This window comes from Sebastes fasciatus, chromosome 4 (assembly GCF_043250625.1).
Source record: "Sebastes fasciatus isolate fSebFas1 chromosome 4, fSebFas1.pri, whole genome shotgun sequence".
In the NCBI taxonomy this organism is placed as follows: domain Eukaryota; kingdom Metazoa; phylum Chordata; class Actinopteri; order Perciformes; family Sebastidae; genus Sebastes; species Sebastes fasciatus.
Genome location: NC_133798.1, coordinates 12,256,732 through 12,276,232, shown reverse-complemented (window position 1 = coordinate 12,276,232; position 19,501 = coordinate 12,256,732). Strand labels below are relative to the sequence as shown.

The 19,501-nt window shown below is 39.5% G+C and overlaps 1 protein-coding gene across 2 annotated transcripts in view; it reads right to left on the bottom strand.

The window, feature by feature from the left end:
• LOC141765789 (guanine nucleotide-binding protein G(o) subunit alpha) overlaps positions 1–3,863 on the bottom strand; it is a 113,276-nt gene extending 109,413 nt beyond the window's left edge. The window contains exons 1-2 of one of the 2 annotated variants that reach the window (XM_074632017.1): positions 3,078–3,863; positions 2,195–2,237 (exon numbers count right to left, since the gene is read on the bottom strand). In XM_074632017.1, coding sequence (XP_074488118.1) covers positions 2,195–2,237; positions 3,078–3,195 — 161 coding nt within the window. In that variant the 5' untranslated portion in view covers positions 3,196–3,863. The remainder of the gene's footprint in view (positions 1–2,194; positions 2,238–3,077) is intronic. The other variant, XM_074632018.1, reaches the window with a different exon arrangement.
• Between the last annotated feature and the right edge of the window lie 15,638 nt (positions 3,864–19,501).

Below are 19,501 nucleotides of genomic sequence, written 5' to 3'. Positions count from 1 at the left end.
GCAGAATGTGCTGCGCTGCTGGAATGACCATTAACAACTGAGAAACAGGCTCATCTGGATCCACTGAATCATGTCCTCATGTGATATGTCACTATATACGATCACAACCAAAGCCTATTATCAGCTAAAATGCACTCGGCTGTCTGTAAAATGACGCAGCAGAGGAGATTGAAGAGAAACCATATGTCACGACTGGATTACAGATAGAATGACGGGGGGGTGGGGGACTACAGTAAATCCTGTAGATATATTATAGGATTATTGCAGTGATATAATAAATACAGAAATACTATTAAAGTGTGATAAGGTTGCAAGAAATTCTGCATTAAGCACCACAGATAAGTCCCTATAGGAGTACAGTATTAACATTATAATGATACCATAGAAGAAAAAAAAAGACAGCTTTAATTAAGCCACTAAACTCACTGCTAAGTACCACAGGTACACATTAAGTCCCTACAGGGGTAAAACTAGTGGTGGTATATCATAGCTCTATGGGACTGACCCCTGGTTAGGAAGTAGGCCTTAACAGACGCTGACACAGCACTAATGGTATTTACTTGAATGTATTGTAGGCTACAGCAGCCAGTGGTGACTGATGGTGTCATAACAGAAAGTAGTTCTTTCATATTTTGGGTTAAAAAATATATATTAGAGCTGCAAATAGCAATTTGTTTTCATTATTGTTTACTCAACTTATCGATTTCTCAATTAATGGTCTACAAAATGTTAGAAAAATTACATTTAAAATTCCCTAAAGCCCTGGCTGACATCTTAAAAAGTTTTGTTGTGTGTGACCAACAATCCCCAAAGATATTCAGTTGCCAATTACCACATATAAAACAGAAAAACACAGAAAATCCTCATATTTTGGCATTTTTGCTAGAAAAAATGACTTAAAGAACCAGTGTGTAGGATTTAGTGGCATTTAGCGGTCTCTCACCCCTCCCTTTCCAAGCATGTCTGAGAACCTACGTTGGCCTGCAGGTAATTTAAAAATGCGAAAGGCCTCATTCTAAGGTAACGAAAACGCAACGATTCTTAGTACACTAATGAAAACATAGTTATGAATATTATATTCCATTTCTGCCCATATATCCCCCTAAATCTTACACACTGGAACTTTAAATGATTAAATCGATTCTAAAAAATAGTTGCCGATTAACTTTCTGCCAATCAACTAATCAATTAATGGAGTAATTGTTTCGGCTCTATAAATAAACTATACAGTAACACTGTAGTAGCAGAAGTGGCATTTGGTCACAAACTCACTGTTAATGTTCTGAAGAGAAACTCGATTGGGAATATTATCATACATTTTTGTTTAAGTAGGTGGACAATGTTGTCTACATAAACTAAACCCTCCACATTGTATTTACTATAGCTTGTAATACAAAACGTAGAGTATATACCATTTCAGCAGCATTAATGTGGACAGCAAATGCATAAGTGTGTAATTCGAGGTTGCCTTGTCTGCACCTGAGATCACAGAATCAGATGTGGAGGGGAAAATCCAAGTATAGGAGGCCTTATCCTACAACTATGTGATTATCAATTTAAAAAAACATTAGTAATGCTAAAACTAAAATTGTGGGCTCACAACTAAAAAGTGAGTTTAAATTGGTGTTGACATGATTACTTAAATTTGCTCCAAGATTACTATTTATTTCTAACTAGGTCTGGTGACATGGCCACACCTCTGAACCATTTAACTAAAGCAAGCTTAAAGCAGCTATTTCAGTAAATGCTACTGCTATTAGAATTGGACTAAAGTGAAGAGGAGTGTATAGACAGTAACAGAACAGTGTATGTGCATGACATATATGTTGGAACAGTCCATTATATTATTATACAGCACCCCCATGCATACATAGCAGTACAGTTAATCACTGCACCTACATTATTTTCCCATACACCCAATCTTTCGACCCACATAGGTTGTCTATGGGTTGAAAGAGTGACGCTTGATGGCAGATGTTTGACAAGGCCAGTTAGGGTTGAGGTCAAGGGTGCTGTGTGGTCAACAGTCGTGCTTTTCCAAGACAAAAACATGGCACATAATCAAGGTGATCATTTTGAGATCAGGCTGCATATATACAGTATGTGTGTGTGAGAGAAAGACAGAAAGAAAGAGTGAGAGAGGGACACATGTCCACTCTATAGGGTTATTAGACCGTGCTTATTAGAGACTTACTTCATCTGTTTGACGATGGTGCTTTTCCCTGACTCTCCAGCCCCTGAGGGATAAGAGACAAGAAGACAATGTAAACAGGGTGTATGTGTGAGTGTATGTATGTGTGAGAGGGAGCAAGATGGAGACAGAGTGGGAGAGAGAGAGGAGGGGGTGGCAGAGAGAGAGAGAGAGAAATAAAGGGAGAATCAGCCTGTTAAAAACCTAAGTGAATAAGGACAGCAGCAGTGGGGTGGAGATAAAAAAGATGGAGAGTGGCTGCACCCTTTCTTCTTCAACACCCTTTTGTATTCCCTTCCATCCTCCATCTTTCAATTTAGTCCGTGAAAGAGATTAAATACTTACAACAGGCTACTTCCTCACAAAGAATCAATGAATCAATCTCCCACCCCAAAACCAATGAACCAACACACTGCCTGTGCTTTGGCCCTCCATTGCTGCATTACTGCCATTTTTTTCTAGCACCCATCTGCAGTTATCACCTCTAATGTAGTAATGTCCCACCTTTTACCTATACATACTGACTGATTATGCAGAATTACATTTTACCCATCTGGTATATCTTTAAATGGATAAAGGTAGTGATGTAATGAGAAGGCAGGGTGTGTTTTAGTGGCCAAAAATCAACTAAATCAACGCCCATTTTTTGGATTTTTGTTCATATGGGTTTTGTTTTTTTAGCTTATGATAGATGTTTTTATTTATTTCCAGGAGTATATCTTCAGTGATCTTTTACCAGACGCCCACCCTCCTCACACACACCACACCTTTCATCTCCCCCCCAAGCGTCTCATTTCTGCCGTGGCTCTACGTGGCTCTACCGGGCTCTATGGTGCTCTACCGGGCCCTACGGAAGGCTCTACGGAAGGCTAATCATCTCTCTTACCGAGCAGCAGCAGTTTAACATCTTTGGCCGCGGTCATACCGTCCTCCTTGAGGTTTTTCTCGATGGCTTTGCTCCGGTCCAGAGCCTCCCTCTCCTCTGCGCTCAGAGTACATCCCATGGTTAGAGAACACAGCTTGAGAGCGTTACCGATACCGGGATCCAGGGCAGAAGAAAAATAGCAACAAAAAGAGCCTGAAAAGATCCTTTTCCCTCCCTTTTCTTGGTTAATTTCCTCCTTTTTCTGTGCTGTGCCTCTTCGCTCCCTCAGTGATCCCTGTCTCTGTCTCTCTGGGCTGCTCCCTCTTCTCTCTCTACCGGGGTACGGCACCGTTAACGCATTTAAATCACGATCCTCACGGTATGATCCAACGGAGCAAACACACAACTCGATGTAGTTGTCTGGTTCTCAAAGCCTGGTGGTCCGTCCTCCGTCTCTCTTCTGTCGGTAAATCACGGTAACGGTTCTCTACTTCTCACAGTAGGTTGTGTGTTTAACGTCACTGGGCGGCGGTGAGCAGCGCTCGCATCGTTTGTTTCTTCTCACACGGTTCTTCTTCTCACAGTTGGACCTTCTTCTTCCTCCGTTTGGCTCCTCCGAGGCGGGCGGCGGGGACTCGCTCTGTGACTCTCTACTGCCTCCCGGTAGCTCTCCGGTAGGGGCTCGGTCGGTCGTTCGTTAGTTCATTCGTTCAGTTGCAAGTTGCTGACGTCAGAAGAGTGAGAGAAAAAACAGAAGTGTGGAGAGCGAGAGAGAGAGAGAGCGCGAGAGCGCGAGAGAGCGAGAGAGAGAGTCCAGACTCCTAGTGGCGCGGCCTGGTGGTGCACTTATAGTAGTGATGTGTCGGTCACGAACGAGCCGGTTCAAAGAGCCGGCTCTTCTAAGTGAACGATAAGAGCCGGCTCCCGTCCGAGAGACGTTTTTTTCTTTTTCTTTTTTTTCTTTAATTAATTCAAGGCAGAATGATAGGACGATCTTCTCCGCACCACGGGCACTCCATGCACTGACTGTGACTGAATGTTGTGTTAATGACGTCCGTGCGACCAATCAGGTGATGAAAGACAAGACAAGGATCATACCATCAAGCAGGGAGGGGCAGCGGTGTGCGGTGCAATGACGGTCTACAGGTACAGAGCAGGAGGAAGAGGAGGAGAAAAAGAGAGAGGAATGCGGTGCGCGAATAGCAGACAAGATGAGTGACGGTCGGAAACGAAGCAGCAGGTAAAATTATGATATTCTGGAAAATATAAGGTTTAGTATAATTATATTGAATAATTAAAGTGATATATGTACACACATACTAATCAAAGGTCAAAACAGCGCTAAATTTGGCTGAATTATAAAAGGCAGAAGTGGTAAAACGAAGAGCCGTTTGGGAGCCAAAAGAGCCGGCTCTTCTTGGTGAGCAAAATGATCTGGCTCACTAAAAAGAGCCGTAATTCCCATCACTAGTCTACTGGCTCATGTAAGCTAAAACCTACAAATTAACTTTTTTGTGACTCTTGTCTTGACCTTATTGGACGGGTGAGGTATCAGTTACATGAAATATGTCTTGAACTCTCGCAGTTTTTTTGCAATGGCGTTTTTATATGTATGTTCTGTTTAACATAAAGCCTAATATTGGACTATAAAAGCCTGTAAGCTAGGCTACTATAACATAGTGATGGGAACTGCAACTATTATTTGGTTGCAACTATTATTTGGTTGCATTGCCATGGAATTTGTTACAGACATTCCCCCCAAACGCCTACTCACTCTCATGATTCCCTGAGTTTTCCTCTAGCGTCACCATGAGGTTAACGCTTTTGGTTTGAGTGAAAGGGCTCCTGCAAAAAACACAATTCCCATCTGCCTCAGCTGTACTTTGTGTTGAGGGGCATGCTAACATGCTAAACTATGATGAATGGTGAATGTGATAAACTGTACCTGCTAATCATCAACATGTTGCCTAAGCATTAGCATAGCATAACATATTAGTATGAAGGTCAGTTGGTCAGTTCATCTTTTGCTAACAATTTATAACCTGACAAAAGAGGAATGCATGCATTTGCCTCTTTGTAGGCTACATTCAGTCAGTGATGAGTTAATTTTTAGCCAAAACAAAACATTTAGTTTTAATCAACAAACATACAGAAGTTTGCAAATGAATTCAACAAATGAAGCCCACAGAAGTCCTCCTAAATAGGATATCTCAAATCTGCGTCATGTTCACAAATATGTTTAAATTGACTTTTTCAAACATGATTCACAGATTAATTGAATTCAATTCTGCTATCACTCAAAGCTGAATTACATTCACAATTATAGGCTACTACAAAGGCCTACATTCTCTACTATAAATATATATTTTCATCAAATAACATTATGTTAAAACATTGTGGTTAACGCTGTTGCCTTGGCAATGGCCTACAATTAATTTAATGCAAGCAAAGATGCCCTGGTTGAGTCACTTGACAATATTTTTTAATATTAGGAAAAACTATTTTTTTTTTGAGCACCCCACTCTGCAGGTCTGTGCAGCTTTAAGCTACTTTTGGTTCATTGTTTTGGTGTTCTGGCCTTCTCATAGACTGTTGAGTTGAGTGTCAGGGCTCTGATCTGCCCCCACATATGAAACCCAAGGCAGCCGCTTCCTGCAAACGCACAAACAAGCTGAGTATACGCTGCCCTGCGCAGAGGACCTGCATGAAATGGCAGTGAGCCAAAGTGAACAAGTGACTGGTGCAGGAAGTTGAGCATCGAGCATTTGCTAACTACTACGGTAGCCACATCCTGGCGTGTTTTAAAGGAAGTCTATTTCGAAACAAAGATAGAACTTCCGAGGGAAAGTTTTCACACAAATAATCCTGTGCCATTTGTGTCCATCCCATCACGTTGGAGGGAAAGCACGTTTGTAAAGTTCATTATAGCGTGTGAGTGGCAGAGAGGTATGGGTGTTATTGTCTTATCTCTGTTAGCTACATGCAATATTCTGCATTGAGTCATCCAAAATGACTCAATGCCTCTTGCTTGACTGTCAACACCAGCTGTCCTCTGGTCTGACGGCTGACGGTCCAGTTTATTCCAACACATCCACATCACTGTGTACATTGTTAGGCTGCATTTATGTTGTTACCACCAAGTTCGCTGCAACGCTCATCCACCTGGACTGCAAACAACCCCCGATCCTCAAAGATGATGTTACAGTTTATTCAACTGCATGAATATACAGAGATATATACAGTACAATATTATTCCTTTCTCTTTGGGCACAATTTAGTTAACTTGCATACTTGTAGTGTTGTCAATCATGTTTTATTCAGGAACCACCATTTTGGAGACTCTTTCATTTCATATGCACTATTGTGAATTTTCAAGTGTTTGATACACTCAAGGCTGATCTTGGGAGGTTTTGTGATCGCTAATGCTAACATGCTCACGATGATAATGCTAGCATGTAAATGTTTAGCAGGTGATCTTATTTTTTAGAGAATTAGTATGATAACAATTAGTACTACTTGTTTGACCTGATGATGACGAATCACAATTGAGACCCTGAATATATATACCAGATTTCATAATAATACATCCAATAGTGGAGATTTTCAATAAAAAACAAAAATGTCAACCTCACAGCGGTGCTAGAGGCAAATTTAGAGGATCGCCAAAGTCTTAAGAATTTATCTGCAAGGGACCTTGACTATTTCAAGCAAATTTTGTAGAAATCTATCCAATACTTTTCAAGGTATTTCACTCTAAACCACAAATGTCAACCTGGTGGTGGTGTTAGAGGAAATGTCAGGGGATCACCAAAGTCAGTAGGTTTCATCCATGAATGTCTATACAAAATTTTACGGCAGTCCATCCAACGTTGTTGAGACATGGACCAAAGTGGTGGCCCAACTGACATTGCCATCCATGGAAGTAAAAAGCAAAAAGAAACAAAAGCAGTGACGCCAAAAATTTCAGCTGCCTAATCAGAGTGAGCAGTCTAAACATAACCTTACTGGAGTAGGTATTGACTGACAGGAGCTGACTAAAACCTGGCTATAAGTAAGTTAAGGTAAATCATAGTGCATCTGGAGCATTTGTGAGCTCCATTGGGAGCTATTTAAAAACCGTCCCATATCTGCACTATATACATGGAATTCCACGAGTGTTTTTTATCTACAGTATAGTAGCATGCACCATATTCACTGACATCAGATTGGTATTGTTGCAGTTAGGGCAACTTCTGTCTCCTTTTCCTTCCTTTGTCACATCTGGTCAGTCCGTTAACACACTGTGGTTACTGTTACACAAGCAGAGCACACACTCCCCCACACTATCAACAGTGATGTGATGCAAGTCTTCCTAGCAGAGAGTAAGAACTATGCTGATTGAGGACACAACATTGAAGAAACTGAAGCAGTATTCTGCAACACATTAAATGAGAAACCTGTTCTGGCAACAGTCATGATAGAATTTTTTAACCTATTTAACCCTTGTTTGCCAAGGGAATTTAAAAATATTACAGCCATCCTGATTTACATACATGCATCTTAGAAAGAAAGAATTACAAATTATGTCACTGATGGTTATACCTGCAAGGAAAAGTGTAGGGAATGGATTTAGCAGTGTGTTTAATCCTTACAATCATTAGCATGTCTGCCTTACTACAGCAGTAATACAAAATAAGTAAGCTAAGCAGCAACACAGAGATCATGTTAGAACAAAATAATTGTCTCATCTAACTTTTAATATCATACTAAAGTAGGACTAACTACCTACACTGCTCCACACTTCAGCCACTAGATGTTGCAGTCTCCCTCGCTCGTTCCATTGCATTTACTTCACAACAAGTCGATGCCAGGTACTTACTGTCAATTTCAGCCATTTATCCATTTTTTCCACACTAACAGACAACCCAGAGATACCATGTGATACCAGCGTTGTTTTACTTGTGGCTCACAAACCTTGCTAGAAGTGGGAACCTAACATCAGTATCTTCAACACAGATAAAAAAATCATTAATTTTGGACCCGCCAGCATTTTTTAAAGGGCCTTTTTGCAACTTCTTACACATATAAATGAATCCAGTTAGTGTCCCATACGCGCTCGTGTGTGGCTACGCTGTTCAGACAAGACTCCAACACGAACTACACAGAAGCACCAAAACCGCAAAGTTATATCTAGTGAAGCCCGTCTGTTAAACAGTGTTGGCCGCGGTCGGAGGACGCGGGGGAGACTGTAGCTTTGGTGTCCAGGGCCGGAGTCTCTGCTGTACTCTGCTCCTCTGCCTGCCTGCCTTCACTCAAACACCGCGCTCGTTCTCGCTATTTCACTCCGCTCTCACGTGCATGCGCGCACACTACACACTGCAGAAGAGTTAGTTTAGCTCTGAGAATATCTAGTGAATGTAAAGTGGACGTTTGTGCAGAAATAAATGCTGCAGCTCCTCCAGACCAACAGAGGTTTCCCGTGTTTTGTGGAGTGACGGGGCTCCACAGAGAGAAACGTTATCGCGTCCAATCAAAACTCCGGTGTCTCCCCTGTTCCCTCCGGCTGCTGTCGGGAGGCCGAGGCAGGAAAAAGCCAACACTAGGATCAGCAGTGATTCATGGAGAGACCTTCATCTGGTCAGCTAACATTACTGCCAAGCAGGTGAAATATAGAGGGATATTGTGTTTTAGCTGACGTGTGTCGCCTCACTGTTTTGAGCGATGCTCGTTCATGTCTATCAGCGCGAGCCCGACGCTGACTTTCGTTAACTTAACGGCAACAGGTGTCGCTGTTAACAAGCATTTCTGATTCTTACAAACAGTCCCTTTAAATGATTAATTCACAATCATAATCTGTTTTTTCAGGAAAAGCCATACTTTTATTCTGCACCTTTCTAAAAGCTCTGTAGCTGTATTATTTAAAGTAAAAATTGTCTACATAAAAATGTTATCAATAAGACCTTTAAGACAGGATTCTCTTTAAAACGAGTCAGCAACATTAACTTAATAAGCTCGCTAGATACAAAATCCACCAGTGACAGTCATCAGACTGCAAAGTAGACGACTCTAAGACAAGAGAAAACAGCTTTTTGTCTACCTCTGTCTGAAATCAAGGACCCATCCTCACTAAGAGTCACTAAGAACTCCAAGTGGTAAAAATCTGCCTCCATTAGCATTGTGAACTTCATGTGTGCCATGCGAGAAAGAAAAGCCTGACAGGAGTAGCAACAGTAACTAAGGGAAGAAGTGCTTAGAGAACTGTCAATTAAGTGCATACTTTTACTGCGGCAACCTGCAATACGACATTATAGCCCCACAAAACAAAGCAAAGAACCATGGGTTATTTCTAATAGTGCACAGATGTTTATAGAACACCTTCATCTTCTTTTCTAGGAGGCTGGGGTGAAAAGCAGAGTGTGGGAGGAGGGCTAACTGGATGTGTCAGGATGTAATTTGCACCCTTCAGTCTGCGGCTTTCAAAGAAACGTGGTTAAAGATGGAAGGAGCTGGATTAAATGAGGTCAGAGTGATGCGAAGGGAGAAAAAAAGACAGGCCTAGAGAAGAAGTGGTGAAAAAAGGGGAAATGATATGGAGCAGTGCGGAGGCAGGAAGAGACATCCTAACGCTCTTAATGATGACATCTTGTACACTGAGTGCACTGCTGAGTAAATAAACTAGTAAAGAGGAGAGAAGGGAAGTGAGAGTCTTGAAAATGTGCTGAAAAATTCCTCACAACGTAAAGCAATGTTATATTGATTCAACAAAGCAGAGAGAACTGCATTGAGACAGACAGAAACCATCCAGACAACAGTCATGATATTAAAGTAAAGCATACATTATGAGTTGGGACTGACACACAATGCATAAAAGTCCTGTTGCCCGTGAGATGAGGATATCCAATATGTTGCCATCCCTCATCTATAAGGCCTGGGTTCAAACATCTGCCCTACTGAAGTAAGCTTGAACAAGATCCCAAATCCTTACTAGCTCCAGCCATGTTTCTTTGTTGCTGAGCTTGACCTCTGACCTTATTATGTTAGGGGCCGAGTGAAAAGATCAAAAGATTATCACAACAACAACAACAACCATAAAGCTTTGGCCTACAATTATGTGATGACACAAATGTGTTTCCAGCATATGGTTTTACAGATCTATAATGCCCATTACAGCTGTGTAATGTATGGCTTCTCCTTCTTCTCCTTTTCTTCTTCTACTACTTCTTCTACTTATTTAGATGCTTTCTATGAAAGGGGGCAAAAGTGACTCTTAAAATGAATTAAACAATCTAAGTATCCTTATACAGATCTCATAGCTACCCCTTAATACCATGGGCATGTATAAAAGGTTTAAGGGATTAGTCCACCTACCAGCACTCCTCCATGTCGATCCTCCATGGGTGAGCAGACGAGCAGCAGAGTTCTGAATGTACTGGAGTTTATTTAGGACTCTGGATGATGAATATCCTCTGTGAAAGAATCACAGAGGATCAGCTGATTGGTGGCATTCACACTTTAACCTTAATGCCCCCAGATCAACATAGGTATCAGGGTTTTCTCACTGTGACCATCATCCCCAATTTGGACAGCAGTGTGGCCTTGAAACTACAAGGTGTTGAGCAAGAACAAAACCTCACTCCTCTACTCACAAAGGTTTCCATTTTAGAGTAACAGTTGTAAACAATCAAACAAAGCAACAAAGCATTGGCTGATCTGGGGGCAGTGCACTGTGTGGGCTTTCAAAAACAACACGCCTTCTCCTGCTTCCTGAGTGAAACCTGGACAGTTTGGAAATTGTTGGGGCTATTATAAATGTTTCTTTAAATAAATAACACCGAATCTATCTGAGATGAGGTTGTGATGACAACCACCACAACTGTGGTCCGGATTTGTTTGGGGTTACATAAGAAGCACAATAATATTGGTTATGTAATGTTTATTTCTGCTGCGGCTGTTAATGAGACCTATTATTTTCTGTTAATTGGATGTAGTTAATCCTTTTGTGTGTGGGGTATGTGGTGAGTGGGTTTGGAAATTATTGTTTATTTTGTGTCTACCAGTGCTGCTTGTCAAAACAAACACCTCTGTGTAATAAAATGTTGTGAAAAAGCAGTGAAATATGTTTCCCTGTTTCTGTTGAAGGAGCCTCAGCTACAAAAAAAAAAGCAGTAGTTATAAATTCACTTTACTGTAACTTTGCCATCCTCCATAATCATCCTACACCAAAAAATATAGGTGTACTAATTTTCTACCTAATCAGTGATCAGATCAGTTCTACTACAGTATATGGCTGTCAACTGATCTTGAAACATAACAATATATAGCATTTCCCAGGAAATCATTAAATTAGTTATCCCCGTAGCTGCGCTGAACAGAGTAGGCACACACGAGCGCGCATGACGTCACATCCACTGACCCGAGTCCTTCACATAAAAAGCAGTCTACAGGCTGATAGAGGAAAGGTTAGGTTAGGTTAGGTTACAACCTGTTCCCTCATTTGCAATAAATAACGATTTATACGTGTAAAAAGTTACAAAAAAGTAAAAAAAAAAAAACATTTTCATGATATAGATAAGGCTCTATGTCAGCATTGGCCTGACAAGGTTCAGGGCTGATTTAAAACAGTTGATTACGTGTTGAGCCATTTTCAACCCATGAAATGCTGATTTCCATAAATTTGGTAAGAAATGTCAATATTAACACCAGCATTGATGTGTTTCATCACAGTACAGTCATTTAGTTTGCAACTCAAAAAACATGTTTAAGTGTGCAGTGCATCTTAAAATTATTAAAAATGCAAGGTTTTAACATGACAGCAGTGATATTTTCTCCAAATATGGTGACTGCCAATAACTGCAGAGACAGAGCTGAACCTTGCAGGTACCTCAGCCTTTGTTTAGGACATCCCTGCCATCTGCAGACCCCTCACTACCAACATATAGACATGACCCAGACTGCCAAATATAAACACAAGCAGTCATTGAAGTTGTGAGACAGCGACCGCTAACGGCTGGAACTCACAATAACCCTAAAAAAAAGACACACTCTCATACACAAACCCCCTAAAGGCACTGAAGCATGTGTCCGTGGAGTGTAATCCCTCTTAATCCACACAAACAGCAAACAGTCAATGGGTGGTGTGTGCATGAGGGTATGTGTGTACTTTCTGTGTTATTGTGAGGACCATCTTGATTTTTTTTCCCCCACCGTTTTATTTATTAAGGGGGTTGCGGGGGGGGAGTGATCTGCTGGCCAATGAGCCGCTCCACTGGGGCAGTTTGGGTTAAGGGCCTTGCTCAAGGGCAGCTCAGTGGGGGTAATGAGGGGTAAGCGCTGCTTTTCACTTTCCCCACTCAGATTTATCCTGCCGGTCGGGGGGATTGAACCTACGACCTTCCAGTCACAAGCTCGCTTCTCAAGTACCAGGCATGCCGGCATGGTGGCCTATTTAACGAGAAAAGAGATATTATGGGGTAGTTCATCAACTGTATAGCTCAAATTCAAATATATGCAATTCAAAGAGTAGTTATGTAATAAGACAAGTAAGAGGAGGAAAAATTCAATATACAATAAAGTACAGTCTTTGTAAGTGAGGAGGAAATATATATTTTTTTAAAAAGTAGAAATCAGAATTTAACTGATATTAAGCGATGAAAAAATACATCAGGTTTACAGTGTGTTTAGCATAATGTAAATATACTGTATATTATCCTCTGAAACCTTTACATTTTGTCACTTTAACAAGAAATATGCTACATACGTATCAAATAAAATGTATTAGTAACGTTTTTTAGTGTCATTTAGAAACTTCAAGTCAACATGTTATCAAATCAGTGGGTGAGTTATATGGTCAAGAGTAAATGAAAATGCATTGAGCCAGTACTATGTTAAGGGTTAGTAGTAATCTGTGTAACAACAAAGTGTAACAATAAATGGGCCAGGCAGTCTATTTAGTTATGTGACTTGTAAATAACAGTTATGTTTAGCACAATAAATTAAAAAAAAAGCAGATTATCTATCATATGGTGAGCTGTCAGTTTTACAGACCACTGTGATTTGTACTAAAATGTATAGAGTCAGAGCCTGTTAAACTAAATGAATAGTTGCCATGCATTTTTGATGTGATCATGCATTTTTAATGTTATTTTGAATTAAAATAAGCTAAAAAATGCAGGGAAAATGGATTTCATGAACTTCCGTAACACGTTCGTTTCCACTCCAAATGTGGGTTCAAATCTAAGATAGGACCTTAAAGTGGAACACCGCCTAAATGAAGAATTCTGATATGTTATTGTCATTGTTTATGGAGCAGCTCCACACTTTATACCCTATGACATCACAAATTTGAGTTTTATCACTCTAGTTTTTGAATTTGGGAGAGAGTTGTTCATGTTTACTAATATTTCTTGGGCTGTCTTAGATCATAATAATAACATGTATGAATTTTGAAAATGGGCGTAGTTCCCCTTTAAGATGAGAGGTGGGACTAAAGGTTCTATTTTAAGATGAAGAGATGAAAAGAGAAAACAGGAGTACAATCAGTACAAGGAGCAACTATTGTAGACTTTGGAAGCTGTGTGAACAGAAGCCATGTCATTTGTCAGGGCATCAAATACCCATGTTTTGTCACGCACAAGGCACTGTTTAACTTTCAATTTACTACAATGTTATCCCATCCGCGTCACTAAATAACTATACTAAACGCTCAGAGAAAGTAGTCGGGGAATGTGGTGACATAGGGAATAGGTGAATGGGTCCAATAAACACAGGGCTTTCATCCAGGAGGCCGCTGTTCGTGTTCATATTATTTTCACTTTACAAACATAGTAATCCAGCCCCTTCTCATTCCCAGGGCATTAAATACTGAGGTTTTGTCACGGCCGCCGGCGTTCGGTACTGCCGTACAAGGCACCCTTTAGCACCAGTATGAGACGCTGTTCATTCGTGTCCCGTGTTCACAACGTTCAATTTCACTTTACAAACGTAGCAGTTGTAAGCCCAACCAAGTGTTTTTGTTTGAATTCACAACGTTAACCACGCGTTTACTGTGACCGTAAAGTGACGCCACAGAGTCCTGACAAAGCGTCAGTATGTGACGAGTTGGGATGAGAACTTGTTGCATGACTATATTGTCTGGTGTTGTCACAGTATCTCTTCGCCCATTCATGACAATCCCATTTTATACATTTCACCAATGGTCATTTTTTGTATTTCACTTATGGCGAAATGTCAAAGTAAAAGATTTGAGAATGTTTATTTACTGACTGCTGGTGTAACAGCTTTTGCTCTGAAATTTTAATTCATGCTGAGAAAGCTCCAACTGCACCGTCATGAGCCATTTTGCTACCAAACATGGGAAGCATTTGGAATCATTAGAAATATCCATTTTTATTTGCCAGTGGTTTTATGTGGTCAACCAAGTTATTGCGGCTGATAAACACTGAACAAGTCTTTAACTGTAATACATTAAGATAATAGTGGACTCTTTTATATTGGTGTGGAGAGACTGTTTTAGGGCTTGTGTGTGATTTTCTTTTTTGTTTTTCAGTAAGAGATTTTGTTATTTTCAAGGTTAAGTTCTGTCATATAATTTGTGAACAGGAACAACATTTCCAAAGTTAGCTACCTGTGGTTACTATTGACAATGACTGTGTGGCTGCCAGTGATTCATACTGGGAGTTCTTTTTAAAAGGCATTTAGTCAGACGAGTTCTCATCTTCTCCATTTTAGCATCAAAGTGATGGTGAAACAGCTTATTTCCAACTATACAAAAAACTCTACATAATGAAATTTACAGTACATTGGAAGGATATAGCGCAGTGTATACATTCAGGGGTTGTGGCCTTTAAGATCTTGATCTTTTGAAAGGAAATATAAATAATAACTGATCCAGTGTCCCGGTCTTGTTTGACGTCAGTAACTCCGTTGTACTGCCAGCTAGCTTTCATCCTCACAACTCCGCTATAAAAAGACATTTTGCATGAAAAATGCAGGATAGTTTCAACCCTTGATGCCCCAGTCACATCATCAGTGTCATAACTAACAGAAGACCTGGATTTTCTTTCATAGGTCATATCTTTTAATTGTGTTAATTTGCACTATTAGCAAAATTAAGAGGGAAACAAAAGAACAGAGAGATAGTTGAGGTGCCACTGAGGTCACTTTGCTAAAATAAGAAGAGAAAACTCAATGAAGGTGACGACTGCTAAAACACTGAGAGTCACTTCAGGCTGGAAATGTTTTAGGAAAAGCAGAACAAAGTGTTTGCTGGCACTCCCAGAACACACTCAGGACCTTCATGTATATGGAGGACGGAACCTGCCAAAAATAAATTAATAGATAAATAAATGATTAAATAAATATGTCATTAAATGTAGCAAAAATAATATTACAAAATAAATGTAGCCATTAATTAATTGATAAAATGTGACATCTGCTTTAATTTGCTTCTTTATTTATTGATCAATGTATTAATTCCCCTATTTATTTACTCTTCTGTTTAATTTTCCATTTATTTATTTATGTATTTATTTTTATTAATTTATTGTTTGTAATTTTTGCATTTATTTTGTATTTATTCATTTATTTTTGCATTTATTCTTTATTTATTTATGTATTTATTTATTTTGCACTTATTTTTATCTATTTAATATTTCTTTTTAAATGTATTTATTTATTTATGCACAATTTTCCCTTGCATTTCACACCTTATTTATTTCCCCAAACTTATTTATTTCTCTATACTTTTCCTTACACATTTCTTTTTACATTTCTTAATGCATTTCTGGCTCATTATGCAAATGAGCGGGCTGTCACTCAACATGTGACGTATTTATTTATTTATTGAGTAATTTATTTATTGAGTCATTTATTTTTTATTTTGGCAGGTTCCGTCCTCCACACATGTACAAGTCATCACTACGCATTTTTCATTGAAAACCAATTTCTGCAACCCCTATTATATGTCTTAAAAAGTTAAGTGTTAAACACACACAATTTCAGCAAAATTCTTTCACATCTCTTCTCCGTGTCTCCGTCTCATATCTGTACTTCCTCCTCTTTTACTTTTACACATCACTAAAGATGCAGCATCTTCCAGTGAAGCGAGTTTTTGTATCTCTTTGTATTTCCATTCAGTCCCCTCCTGCTTTTTTAAACGATTAAATATGTAGGGATGTTTCCTCTATTTCCTTTTTTGTTGTCGTCGGTGCAGAACCTTGTCCCTGCCCTGTGTTGTAAGGCTGCAGTTGAAGTGCTTCAGCTCGGTGCTGCTGGTAGTTATGAATAAAAGACGCCTTGTTCTGTTGTAGTCTGGCCCTGCATCTGCCTGCAGCTGCTGCTTAAGTGATCTCTGAGGACCCCTGGCTGGTATTTTGGGGAAGAAAGAGAAAGAAAGAGAAGGAAGGAGCATGTGTGACATGACAATTGCGAGAACTTCTTTACATTCACCTCTGTGTATCTGTATGTGTGTGCCATGGTCTGAACTGATGCTTGTTTGCTTGTGTGTTTGTGTGTGTGTGTGTGTGTGTGTGTGTGTTTGTGTGTGTGTGTGTGTGTGTGCGTGTGTGTGCGTGTGCGTGTGCGTGTGCGTGTGCGTGTGCGTGTGTGTGTGGTGCAGTCGGGGGTTTTGCAGGGAGGGGTTAAACTCCAGAAGCGATGCTCCATGGAGCGCAATGAGAGGAGAGGTACTCAGGGACAACACAAGCCATTCCAAATAGCACTCAGTCTGAATAATGCAGCAGTATGGGGGAGGTAGAGGAGGGAGGAGGAGGAGGAGGTGAAGAGAAGAAGAAGAAGAAGATGAAGAGGAGAGGGTGTAAGAGAGAGATTGTGTAGTGAGTAAGGAGCAAAAGAGATGCTGAATGATGAAGGCACAGTGGAAGGTGGAGGAGATAAGAGAGGAAATATAAGGTGCAAGATGAAGAGAGAGGAGGGAAAATGGGGAGGACGGCTGATTCACAATGATACAGAAGAGGTGGGGAAGAAGAGAGAAATGGAGGAAGAGGATGGTGGGAGAAGAAAACAGGGCACAGGAAACAGAGTGGAGATGGGTGTGGAGGCAAGAAGAATAAAAAGAACAATCTGTACGTAACAGTAGAGGAGAGCAGAAAAAAAGAAAAGAGGAAATGAGTAGAGAGGGATGAACAGAGAGGAGAGGAAAGACTAAGGAAGCCAGGAGAGAGAGTTACTCAGTGAGATAGAAGAGATTTGAAAAATGAGGATCATTTCCCACTTGGCTGTAGTAAAAAAAAAAAAAGAAGAATAAAAGAGCTGAAAGCTTTTATATATATATTTATAAAGGTCTAACAATACCTCTTCATATACAGCTCTGTGGAGCTGAAACTACTGGTGAGCAAATATCACACTGCAAGAAACTACACTTATTAATACTGCATGTTCCAATGATACAGTATATATTGCACAACAATTAAGAAGAAGAAGAAGAAGAAGAAGAAGATCAGCTAAATGTCATAAATATAAAGACATGAATGCCAAACATGCAGGTTACATAACATGAAAAACTGCAATTATAACACAATGAAAAGTGAAAATCAATTACATAAAATCATTGTGTAAAAACAAGGAGATTCTTAGGCAAAAGAGCCTTCACTGCTTAGGTATGATATTTCCAAATCTCAAACAGCAAACCTTCGACAATGCCATCTTCCAAGTGGCATTAATTAAACATGTGCCATACTGCTGCTGAACAGACTCTAGCTCCAACAAACTAGTTCAATTTGAAATATTTAGGTGCTAGAAAAAACCCAAAGGTTTTGTTGTGTGATTCATCCAGTGAATGGCATGATTTTAGGATGAATAATATGCTCCTAAGAGAGGTGACTATAAACAGCAACAAAAATAACAGCTAATGGGGGTGAGGACCTCGTGAAAGGTTGATTTAATAAAAACATTCAACAGCAGCAGCAACTACAACAAGAGGATTAGAATAATTAAAAACAAGACTAATGACAACCTGAAGTTCACATTTAGAAAATTCCCTGGTTCATTTGTACATTTCAAAAAGAACAATAAAAGAAACAAAAATATATTTTTTTTCCACAGTGATATTCAGTGTGACTGCACTTGTCCTGCTTCATACCTGACTGTAACTGCAATGTGCCAGTAATCAGAGAAAGCAACATCCCCTCTGACATCGTTGGCGAGAAAAAATGTTAGACAGTGATTTTACACTCTTGGGTTGATGGCTGGTTAAAAGGGCTGAAATCTAATTTGGAGGATTCACAAATGGAATAATGTGCTACATCAGAGATGTAACTGGAGAGAAGAGAAGCTCAACCACCACGAAACAAGAAGGCAGAGAGAACCTGAGAGACACACAAGTTCAGAGGAGTGATACGGATATTTATAGCAGCTATGCTTCAAGTGTGTGTCTGTGTGTGTGTGTGTGTGTGTGTGTGTGTGTGTGTGCGTGTGTGTGTGTCTGTGTGTGAATAAAGCCCTTAAATATGTGTTGGCATATTCTAAACCATATTGCCACTTTCATTTAATATTTTGTAGAAAGGAATGTTTGTTCTAAAAATACACCAGAAGGTGTCTGTATATGTTTTGTGTTTTTGAGTCATGAAGCTACCTGCTATGGTGACAGAATATTATAGGAAAGAAATCAAAGTGACAACACTACCAGATGGAACTGTTGCACAACAAAGATGACTGTTCATAACAGTTATGCTGTCAGCTAGTTGCCATTACTGTCAATCTTATGTTGGCCAAAGCCATTAAAAGGTAACTTCAATATTTTTCAACCTCATCCCATCTTTTTATATCTAACTGACAAATAGGGACAACAATTTCTGAAATTGGTCGAGTATTGAAGGACAGAGCAGTATAAAAATAAGAGAAAGAGCTTCTTTAGTATGAATTCCCTTATTCATTTGCTCTTCTGGAGCAGCAGCAGGCCAATGACCCGCTGTACAGAGCCGGGAATGAAGATTGGAGTGCAACTGGCTGGCTAGCATATAGTCAATCTATGCACTCTGACCCCATGACACACGTTGAGTGACAGCCCGCTCATCTACAAAATGAGCCAAAAATGCATAAGAAATATAAAAAGAAATGTGTAAAGAATACAGAAATAGACACATTTGGGGACATATATAAGGGGTGAAATACAAAGGGAAAATCGTGCAGAAATAAATAAATGCATAAACAAATACATGCATTTAAAAATACATATAGAATAAATAAAAAAATAAAAATAAAAATGCAAAAATAAATAAAACATAACTGCAAAAATAAATAAAACATAAAAAAATTATAAAAAAATATTAATGAACCAGAGGAGTAAATAAACAATGTAATTAAAACAAATATCAATAAATAAAGAAGCAAATTAAAACAGAAATAACAATTTCTGTCACATTTTATCAATTAATTAATGGCTACATTTATTTTTATATTATTTTTGCTACATTTAATGACATATTTATTTATTTATCGAGTCATTTATT